The following is a 10,682-nucleotide window of genomic DNA, read 5'->3' as shown; positions in this document are numbered from 1 at the left end:
TTAGCAGATTGGATAGAAACATTGTAACTGAAATCTCCTATTGGTACAGGATATCAGAATCATGTTGTCGTTAGTTATTAAGTTTAGTTGAGCACAAAATGTGACAATTGAGTTCAATGAGAACAAGAGAAAGCTTTGAAGTGCTTCTTGAGCCTTCTTAGAAGCCTCAGAGAAAGCTGGTGAAGCAAATTTCAAAGCTTCTTTCCCAGCCTGCTGCACAATTGGCAACCCGGCATCGATTCCCGGCTTCAAAAAATTCCCTATAGCTTCAAGACCACGTTCTGCCAAGTCCAAAAAACCTTGAACCTGATCAATTGTTTGCTCCACCTACAAAAACAAAAATGCAATTTTAGCAACTGGGTAAGGTAGAAATTTGTTAAAGTTTGAAACTTTGGAAGAAAAACTTACTAGGGTGATAGAAGTAACAATTTGGTCCACGGATATGGCAGCTCTGGCTTCTTTTGGAATGGTGAAGAGAGAAAGTAGTGAAATGGTGGTTGAAGTTGGTAATGATATGCGTTTAAATTGAGGTTTTGAGAAGGTGGTGATTGTGTGAGGTGAAGTTGAGAGAATTGAGTTCAACATCTGCATATTCATGAGTCCAACATTATTTGACTTATGTACCTTGGTTCTTAGTAGTTTAGTACTTGTAAAAAGTAAAAATAAATTAAGTTGTGAAGCTGTTTGTTACTTACTCTTGTTCTTTTTGGTAGTAATAGCTCCTGCAACAAGTTTGCTTTTCATTTTCAGCATTACTTGTCCTGTTCTATGTATGTAAACAGAAACTATTTTCCAATGCAGATCACCTGCAGTTACAACCAAATGAATTTAATTTGTTTTTTCAAACTATATTATGAGTCAGTTTTAATAACTTAAGTTGTAATTGATAATAACGATAATGATACCGTTGCGAGTCTGTTTGAGTAATTCACTGCCCTTAGCAAGTAGCTCTTGGATGCCGGAACCTGAAAAATTATCTCCATTCACAATTTCTCCACTGTCACTGACACTGGTGCTGTTGTTTATGTTAATAGCTTTTCCACATACTGTCATACCCCCCATTCATTTCTCTAGTGGTGTTACTGCAGCAATATTCCATACTTCCTTTAGAGCTCTTGCTTTTAATGTTGCTGCTCCTCGAAGAGCTACATATCAAGGATCATATACATGGATTATATACATAAATTTTTTAAGTAATAAACTATGTTTGACTCTTGGGAAAGCTCTCTTTATTTTTGTCAAAAACACGCTGCCTCATTTGATTTTCCTCTATAATGGATTTCTTTTCATTTACTGGCACAGATTGATTGGCAACGAGCAGGAGAGCCTATTGATGAAACATTGATTAATAAGGCATTGACTTTCTACTTAGAGATCGAAGAAAGCACAAGAAAAGAAGAACCAAAACACTTTGCAGAAACAATGATTAAAGAAAATGCAGCATTCTATGCTATGTCGAGGCTTCAAATTTGATAGCAAATTTTGCTATCTTTCAATTGAAAGTATAAAATTGATTACTACTTTAGTTTCCCTCTTATACTATGATACTAGTGGAATATTGAAAGATTAAAAAGGATTGCTACTTTGTTTTTTTTTGTTACAATTGCTACTTTACTTGATTGTATATACTTGCTTGATAGTCTTCTATGAGAAACCAAAATACTTGTCTAATGGTTTTGTAATAGAACATTATTATTGTTAAATGATTTTATATAAAGATTATACACTGAAACCATTACTCTTGTAAAATGATTTCAACATGTTATACACTGAAACCATTAGTCTTGTTAAATGGTTTCAGTGTTGTGAACCCATTAATATTGACTATGTGGGTAAAATAGATTTTTTAAATCCTTAATATTGGCATTTATAAGTGAATGTAATAGAACATTATTATTGTTAAATGATTTTAAATAAAGATTATACACTGAAACCATTACTATTGTTAAATGATTTCAACATGTTATACACTGAAACCATTAGTCTTGTTAAATGGTTTCAGTGTTGTTAACCCGTTAATATTGACTATGAGGGTAACAAAAAAAATATTAATCACAAACATTCTCCTCCTCCCTCCTTTAATAATTTTCTTTCAAACAAAATACGAAATTCCCCTATATCTTTCCTCTCATCTCTCAAAGTCACTCCCGTTTTTTTTATCTTAAGTCTTAACTATAAAAAAGCCTAAATCTTTTTACCTTTCACACCAAAAGATAATTCATAAAGAACTAGACAAGTAAAAGAAACATAACACAAATTCTCGCAATTCTTGACTTGAAAAATTATACACTGCTTAGTCCATATCAATAGTAGTAGTTACTAGTATATTTATAATCTATTGACTAATGTTATACACTGAAACCATTAGTCTTGTTAAATGGTTTCAATATATTATACACTGAAACCATTAGTCTTGTTAAATGGTTTCAGTTTTGTTAACACATTAATATTGACTATGTGGGTAAAATATATTTTTCAAATCCTTAATATTGGCATTTATAAGTGAATGTAATAGAGCATTATTATTGTTAAATGATTTTAAATAAAGATTATACACTGAAACCATTACTATTGTTAAATGGTTTCAACATGTTATACACTGAAACCATTAGTCTTGTTAAATGGTTTCAATATGTTATACACTGAAACCATTAGTCTTGTTCAGGGGCGGAGCCAGGATTTAAACATAGGGGGGACCGAGTCTCAAAAGTATAATTTAGTATATAGAAAAAGTAAATTTTTCAATGCACTACTACATATATAAGAAATTTAAGAACATGTAAGTATTCTTCAAAGCCAATATAGTCATACAAATATAAAATAAAATAAAAACTAACCTTCACTTTTTATGATCTAATCGTCTTGGTTTCACATTGTCAAACTCGTCAACTATCATATCCGAGGTGAACTTTTCAGCAATCTCATCTTCAATATAAACAATCATGTAACTTTTGAGAAAATCATCTCCCATCTTGCTACGTAGTCTTGTTTTTATAATTTTCATCGCTGAAAAGGCACGTTCAGTGGTTGCTGTTGACACAGGAAGAGTCAAAACAAGTCGTAGCACTCGATCAATCAATGGGTACGAATTTGATTTACTTGTCTCAACTAATTTTTGACAAAAGTCACCAATAGTGGACAGATTTTGAAAGTTAACATCTTTAAGCACCTCAAACTCATAATGTTGCAACTCATATTCTAATTGAATCCTTTCTTGAATAGAAAAATCTGATGGATAAAACTTCTCAACAAGACTGCAAATGTCACGTGCATTAAATGACTTGAATGCATTTTTGGGATTTAAAGATGTACTCAATGTAATAAGCTCAGTTGCTTGCTCACTGAATCTACTATTCAACTCATTTAACTGAAAATCTATGATGGCATTAAATAAGTCTACCCGATAATGATGTTCAACTGTCACAGCATCCTCTTGACGACGAGATCGAATTAAATCAGCAAAAGAACCACTCATATCAGGAATTGAAATGGCACGGATATTACAAAAAGCTTTGACATTTTCTAAAACGGAATCCCAACCTAAGTCCCTTAGCTTTTGAATTAGTGCTTTTGTGCTAGAGACTAAACACATAGCATTCAAAATATCTTGAGATTTTTTCTGCAGAGCTTGACAAAGTTTATCAGTGATTCCCATTATTTCTTTCATCACATGTAGAATAAAAGCAAATTCAAATGACATCACTGCTTTAAAACAATATTTAGCATCACCTCTCTGAGCAGAACTAGATCCTTTAACCGCGTAATCTTCAAGAACTAAAATAGTTGCATTATACATGCGTAAAAGACTACATATTGAATTAAAATGGGAACTCCATCTAGTATATGCAGGTCTTTGTAATGTTCCAGTTTGATTAGCCCCTCTTCCAGTTTCAATCTCATTATTTTCAACCAAATGAATAATTTCATTTTCATATGCAGTTTGCAACTCATCATTTCGTTTACAAGAAGAACACACAACATTGACAATCTTATTCAAAGTTTGAAAAAATGTATGAACTTCGGCTACTTCTTTAGATGACGCAACAAGAACAAGTTGTAATTGATGAGCCAAACAATGTACATAATATGCATAAGGACATTCTTGAAGAATCAAAGCTTGTAAGTCATTCAACCCTCCGCGCATATTACTAGCACCATCATATCCTTGGCCTCGAACATTTTGAATGTCAAGATTGTGACGAGATAATATTGAACAAATACCTTGCTTAAGAGTGGATGATGTGGTATCATCCACATGTACGATATCCAAGAAACGCTCTTTGACATATCCAGACTTATCAACAAATCTAATAACTACCGCCATTTGTTCTTTTTTAGATTCATCACGGGCTTCATCAACAAGTAAACAAAACTTTGAATTGCCAATCTCTTCTCTAATTTCTTTTTGTACCTTCATTGCAATTACTCGTAGAATCTCTTTTTGGATATCTGGTGAAGTGTATTTTGCATTCTTAGGGGCATTTTCCAAGACAACTTCTTTTACATCCTTATTATAATCAGCCAAAATCTTAATCATTTCAAGGAAATTACCTCGGTTTCTAGATGTCAATGATTCATCGTGCCCTCTAAAAGGGCAAGCTTGAAATGTTAACCATCTAACAGCATCAATAGTAGTTTTAAGCCGTAACCTATTACTCAATATTTGTTGTTCAGTTAGCTTAGACAAAACATTTTCAATGTGGCATGAGTGGTTCTTGAAATCTTCATAACATCTGAGAGCAACATTGTGTGAGGAATTAGGACTTTTCCCCATATGATTTAAAAATGCACAATCTTTTCCATTATTTACTTTTTTCCAATTTCTAAATCCCTTTGTAGTAAAAGGACTTAACTTTTTAGAAAATAAATAGCATGGAAAACAAAAGACAGCATCTTCTTCCGGTGAGTACTCTAACCAATGAAAAGCTTTATACCAATGCGCTTGAAATCGACGAGGACGATCTTCTTGACCAGAAAGTGGATACATGTCCATCAAAATTTGGTATGGTCCCAATTTTATATATGCCCTACGAATTTCATCTTGTTGATTCACACAATAATTCCATATAAGTGGACGTTTTCCAGGATCGCGAATCAAAGTATCAATATCAATATTAATTCTTTCTTGTTCGATCCTTGGAGCTTTGCAAGGAGGTGGTTGGGCAAGTTGCACACTAGATGGCTCTATTCGTTGTTCATCTTTATCAACACTTTCAACATTAATATGCGAGTTTGTTGCCGATGTGTGACGCAATGATTCTACTTCTTCATTATCTCTATTTTTCCTCTTAAAAAATGAGTCAATTATTTTTTCTCTAACCATTTTTCAGCCTAACAAAAACACAATTTTTCAAACAAATTTACACAAAGGTAAAACACAAGCATAAGACAAACTCAAACACTTAAAGAAACAAGTCCCAACATAACAAAGACTAACACAATCTTATGGAAAAATAAAGTCAATTCTAAAAATAAAAGATGTAGATAGAAAAGTAAAGTAACAACTTAATGACAACCCTCAAAACCAAGACAACACTACAATATTCATCAAAGAAAAGAGAGTTATAAAGAGTATTAAATTTAAATCTACCACTTACCAAGAAATTGGAGATGAATGGAATTAGAGAAGAAAACAAAATAAGTGGTCCAAGCTTCAAGAAGAAGAGACACAGTTTTGGTGTTGGTTTTGCGAGAGATTGGGAGAAGTGGAGAACAATTAGGTTTTGCAATTAGAGAAGAAGACAAAATAAGGGTTTATATTGTTAAAAGACTTTTTTTACCATAAGAGGCAAGGCCCAATAGTGTTTTTTTTTCTTTTTTTTTTAAGCAATAATTAGATATGTATATATATAATACTAGTACTAGTAAAAAAAAAATTAAAAAGCTGGGGGGGACCACAACCACCCCATGCCTCCCCTGTACCTCCGCCACTGGTCTTGTTAAATGGTTTCAGTTTTGTTAACCCATTAATATTTACTATGAGGGTAAAATAGATTTTTAAAATCCTTAATATTGGCAGATTATAAGTGAATGTAGTATAACATTATTATTGTTAAATGGCTTTGAATAAAAATTGTACACTAAAACCATTACTCTTGTAAAATGGTTTCAACATGTTATACACTGAAACCATTAGTCTTGTTAAATGGTTTCAATGTTGTGAACCCATTAATATTGACTATGAGAGTAAAATAGATTTTTTAAATCCTGAATATTCAAACCATTATTCACAACCTATAGTACACACTTATTCACAAATGCATTTCCATTTTCGCCTTAAACTATAGAACAAATGTGATCAATAACCAAGCACTACCATCACCCCTATCTTATTGAACCGGTATGATCTATACAGTTTGACTTGAGCTGAAGAAGAAAAACCAAGACTCTTCAAAGATATCATAAGTAGTAGTCTGCAAAAAGTTCAGTAAGTGGGTCTTTTTTTTCAATACATCAGCACCATTCAGTCCAAACCATTCACAGACACAGGTTAACAAAGCAATATAAAGAATCATTATACCTGTCTGCAATCTGTAAGAGTCGCTGAGGCCTAAATGTTCCCTTAGCATCTATGTACATAGCTTTACCCTCACCTTTACCCTCACCTCCTCCTTGAACTAATGGTAACTACAACATTAAAGATAAGTTAAATTAGTAGACAATGGCATTAAGTAGTAGTGACTGATCAATACGAACTTAAAACATTTACAAACTGAATACACAAGAATATATTCATCAGTAATAGAATCAGGGCCAATTGAGAGAAAACTCTCTTGCCCATAATCCAGTTCTACATGCTAGGACTAAACATATGTTGACATTTTTTTTCTCAAAATAAAACACATGCCTGCCTTGTTAAGTCCAGGACCCAAAAGACGCGGAATCTGCTTGATAACAGCTTCAGAAGCTAAAAAGGAATGGTACTTCTTTGCCAATTTCTTCACTAGTTTCTTATTTTTGTTGAGCTTCTTCAAAGCTTCAACATCCATCGAGTCCAGTCCTATTTCTCAGCCTGCAATGTGCATATTAGACTGTAAGACATAAACATAAAAAACTTAGCAACAAACAAATATTCAAAATATATCCTAAGCACATGATGCAAAATCACTACCATCGAAACTAAATGAAAGACATCACTCTGTTGAAATGTTGTTACTAAATCACACAAGGCAGAAGCATTTTTTGTCATTTCAAGCTATTTCAGAAAATAAGTCAATACTAGCAGCAACCAACCAAGCTCAATTGCAGCTCAACCTACAATCACAGTTTTAGAAATGCAACAAATACACACCAAACTCACTTCATAATTCAAATTATCATCATCATAATATACCTAGCTTAACACAATCACAATCTCCAAACAAGTCTAATCAATTCAGCAGCATCTAAAAAATCAGAATCTAACAAAAGCAATCTTAAATTCAATAACTAATTATAGCTAATCTAAGTCCATCGAGAATTACTCCGATTTTCATAAGAAGTTCATCCATCAATTCGCAGGATCCAGGCATGTCAAGGTGATATCCACCAGTCTTTTTTCAATACGACAGGCTTACGCGGAATCTCTCCGTGAATACCTAGCACGTTTCAGTGAAGCCACCATTAAGGTTTCAAATCCCAACTAGGAAATGTTTGTGGCAGCATTTCACAATGGCCTCAGAGCAGGACATTTCAACAAATCCTTGGCACAAAAGCCCGCTACCTCCATGCAAGAGATAAACAAGAGGGTTGAATGCTACATTAAAGGCGAGGAGAGTAATGCGAAAAAGAGGATGAGAGACGCCAAAGAAAAGGAGCATGTTAGCAGGCGAATTAAGAGTCCAGACCAACATCCTCAAAGACAAAGTTCTCGCCAAGAATCATCATGGCAAGAGCGGCGCAAAAAGCCGTACCAATACCCGCAAGATCGAGGCGGCATGAATTATCAGCCTTATGATAGCTACACCCCTTTAAAGGAAACAGAGGTGCATATTTTGCACGAAGTTTTGTCAGCAGGAATGGCGACGCTTCCCCCAACAAAAGGAAAATCCATGGCATTGGGGCCAAACAACAATGCGTGGTGTGCATATCACAGGGTGTTATCCCATATTTTAGCTCGAGCTAAAATATGTTTTTTATCTCTAGTTCCAAAGACATTCATTACTGAAAGGCTTGTTAAATGACTTTAAATAGTGTCAGGCTTTAAATGTCTTCAAGAACAAGAGAGATTATCTCTCTTATCTTCTCATTTAATGAAGGTTAAGGGTAATGTCTTTAAGAACAAGAGAGTTCTAATGGAAAGTATTCTTTGAAGTGTCCAATGTGAGTCTACAAGATATGAAGAAATTCTGCCTTTCGAGTAGATGGTTGATTCCATTGCAGTTAAAGAATCGAAGTACTTAAAAATGTGGACTTAGAGTATTTTCTATCCTTCAAATGTGATTCGATTTCGACAGTTACAACGGTTCAAGGCCTTGGTTCATTTCAAATACAGAAGGACGTGTGGCAGAGGAATAATAGTTTAACGTTAAAGTAGTAGTTACGTAGTTTTTCTATAAATAGGAGTTTGTAAGTCGAAATAAGGGTCACAATTCACTTACACAAAATTCTCAAACACTCAAAGTATCCATGCTACAGCGAGAAACGAGTTACTCGAGAAAGATGTATGAATCAGTGAACCATTTTTACTCATTTGTAATTTTTACATTCTAAATGCAATTTTACTTTTCCTAAGTCTTTACTTTCAAAGTGTTTACATTTCTGCATTTAATTGGTTCTCTCATTCGAGTGAACTTTCTCTTTATTCTCATTCAATTTATGTTTCACACTTGTGTTTCATAAACTTCGTTTTACGAGTTAAACACATTGTTATTGCAAATTAATAATGTCTTTAATGAAGAACATTCAAACCTCTTTTAATATAACGCACGAACGATTGTCCCGAGATTTACTAGTTGATCTCTCAAGTAATTAATTTAAACTAGCGGTTGTTTACCAAAAATCAGTGTAAACAAATTGGCACGCCCAGTGGGACGGGTTGTTTGTGCAGTTTTTACTTTTTAAAAGAAGTTTGTTTTCTAAATTTTTTTATCGAATACTAAAACAATTGGTATTCAGAAGTTGTCTGTTTTGATTTTGTATGCATTTGAGGAGTGGTAAATCCTTACCAAATTTAACTAGTGTTAAATCTCGATCAAAAATGGTTCGACCACCCAATAATAATGAAAACAACAATAACAATGTCCTAAACCCTTTGCCTTCATGTATTGGGAAGCTTTCAAAGCAATGCAATTGGCCAAAGAGCAGTTACAACCATACGAAGGAACTCTGGTAGGATTTGCTGGAGAGCAGGTGGAGGTTATGGGATATACAACGCTTTTGACGACTTTCGGAGAAGAGGAAAATGCCAAGACCATTAAGGTACGATACTTAGTTGTTAAGACACCTTTCACTTCTTATAATATTATCATCGGGAGGCCCGCCTTCAATGCTTTGGGTGAGGTCCTTTCTACCTTATACTTGTCAATGAAGTATCCTCTGGACAATGGTGGCGTGGGAACCATTAAAGGCGATCAACTCCTGGCAAGGCGGTGCTATGAGTCGAGTTTAAAAATCCAGCATAAGATACCTAGCGGAAACGCGGGTTTTCGCTCAGGAGATTTCAGAAACCAAGGGGGAAGAAGTAGGGTCGGTTTGGTAAGTACAGACCCTAGAGAGGAGTCTCTGGAAAAGCAGGTTAACCTAATGTAGAAAGCAGAACGAATGCGGTTTGGTTCGGAGCCTCGTCAAGCCTCAAACATAAAACAAAGGTTGAGCTTGGCAAATAGCACCAGGAGATTAGAGAGACAAGGCAGGCTCATCCGGAATTCCGAGTGTCACAAGCCGGAAGTCCTATCGCAGCTAAGAGGATGAGGCGCAAAGACGGAAGAACATCTCGTCAGCTTCGCTTGGACGTTTTATGTTTTTTATTAAGAAGAAGTGGTGGGACACTCTTTTCTCCTAAATAGGAATAGGAGTTTTTATTGAGGCCAGCTACCTGAATGTGACAGTTTTAATTTATGTTGAAACTTATCTACACAATGCTTTTTTATTAATTGAGCTTGTGCTGATTCCTATAATTTGATTTGGCAAAAGGGTTACGATAAAACTTTTCACGTATAATATATATATATATATATATATATATATATATATATATATATGTATATGCTTATACCAAAATGGTCAACTTGTAGTTGAGCTCTTAATCTTTTTAAAGATCAACTCATATGAAAGCTCTGAACCAAAAATTATCAAAGGTCAACCCATATGAAGGGCTCTGAACCAAAATGGTCAACTTGTAGTTGAGCTCTGAATCTTATTAAAGATCAACTCATATGAAAGCTCTGAACCAAAAATTATCAAAGGTCAACCCATATGAAGGGCTCTGAACCAAAATGGTCAACTTGTAGTTGAGCTCTGAATCTTATTAAAGATCAACTCATATGAAAGCTCTGAACCAAAATGGTCAACTTGTAGTTGAGCTCTGAATCTTATTAAAGATCCACTCATATGAAAGCTCTGAACCAAAAATTATCAAAGGTCAACCCATATGAAGGGCCCTGAACCAAAATGGTCAACTTGTAGTTGAGCTCTGAATCTTATTAAAGATCAACTCATATGAAAGCTCTGAACCAAAAATTATCAAAGGTCAACCCATATGA

At 34.3% G+C, this 10,682-nt stretch overlaps 3 protein-coding genes across 3 annotated transcripts; all 3 read right to left on the bottom strand.

Moving 5' to 3' along the window:
• Positions 1-1,062, bottom strand: LOC123901867. The gene is made up of 4 exons (XM_045951712.1): positions 906-1,062; positions 757-806; positions 409-585; positions 1-327 (listed from the first exon to the last, which is right to left on the bottom strand). Exons 1-4 carry the CDS (start codon positions 1,060-1,062, stop codon positions 1-3), a joined length of 711 nt encoding a protein of 236 aa, XP_045807668.1.
• A 1,610-nt stretch (positions 1,063-2,672) lies between these two features.
• LOC123901861 (zinc finger MYM-type protein 1-like) lies at positions 2,673-5,843 on the bottom strand. The gene is made up of 2 exons (XM_045951707.1): positions 4,496-5,843; positions 2,673-4,411 (listed from the first exon to the last, which is right to left on the bottom strand). Exons 1-2 carry the CDS (start codon positions 5,321-5,323, stop codon positions 2,840-2,842), a joined length of 2,400 nt encoding a protein of 799 aa, XP_045807663.1. The 5' UTR covers positions 5,324-5,843; the 3' UTR covers positions 2,673-2,839.
• A 455-nt stretch (positions 5,844-6,298) lies between these two features.
• LOC123901866 (60S ribosomal protein L10a-like) lies at positions 6,299-6,989 on the bottom strand. Its single transcript, XM_045951710.1, has 3 exons — positions 6,852-6,989; positions 6,521-6,627; positions 6,299-6,413 (listed from the first exon to the last, which is right to left on the bottom strand). The coding sequence occupies exons 1-3, from the start codon at positions 6,987-6,989 to the stop codon at positions 6,299-6,301; spliced, it is 360 nt and encodes a 119-aa protein (XP_045807666.1).
• Between the last annotated feature and the right edge of the window lie 3,693 nt (positions 6,990-10,682).

This window comes from Trifolium pratense, unplaced genomic scaffold (assembly GCF_020283565.1).
Source record: "Trifolium pratense cultivar HEN17-A07 unplaced genomic scaffold, ARS_RC_1.1 scaffold_82, whole genome shotgun sequence".
In the NCBI taxonomy this organism is placed as follows: Eukaryota; Viridiplantae; Streptophyta; class Magnoliopsida; order Fabales; family Fabaceae; genus Trifolium; species Trifolium pratense.
This window is presented reverse-complemented; position numbering and strand designations above follow the sequence as displayed.

Bases quoted from the DNA above. Each gene is read 5' to 3' on its own strand.
- LOC123901866 (XM_045951710.1), bottom strand. From the start codon at position 6,989: ATGGATGTTGAAGCTTTGAAGAAGCTCAACAAAAATAAGAAACTAGTG. The intron at 6,628-6,851 runs GCAGGCATGTGT...TTAATGTTGTAG, and splicing joins TGGGTCCTGGACTTAACAAG to TTACCATTAGTTCAAGGAGG. The intron at 6,414-6,520 runs GTATAATGATTC...AACTTTTTGCAG, and splicing joins CTCTTACAGATTGCAGACAG to ACTACTACTTATGATATCTT.
- LOC123901861 (XM_045951707.1), bottom strand. From the start codon at position 5,323: ATGGTTAGAGAAAAAATAATTGACTCATTTTTTAAGAGGAAAAATAGA. The intron at 4,412-4,495 runs GTTGTCTTGGAA...ATTGCAATGAAG, and splicing joins ATAATAAGGATGTAAAAGAA to GTACAAAAAGAAATTAGAGA.
- LOC123901867 (XM_045951712.1), bottom strand. From the start codon at position 1,062: ATGGGGGGTATGACAGTATGTGGAAAAGCTATTAACATAAACAACAGC. The intron at 586-756 runs GTAATGCTGAAA...ATGAATATGCAG, and splicing joins ACATACATAGAACAGGACAA to ATGTTGAACTCAATTCTCTC. The intron at 328-408 runs GTAAGTTTTTCT...TTGTTTTTGTAG, and splicing joins TTGTTACTTCTATCACCCTA to GTGGAGCAAACAATTGATCA.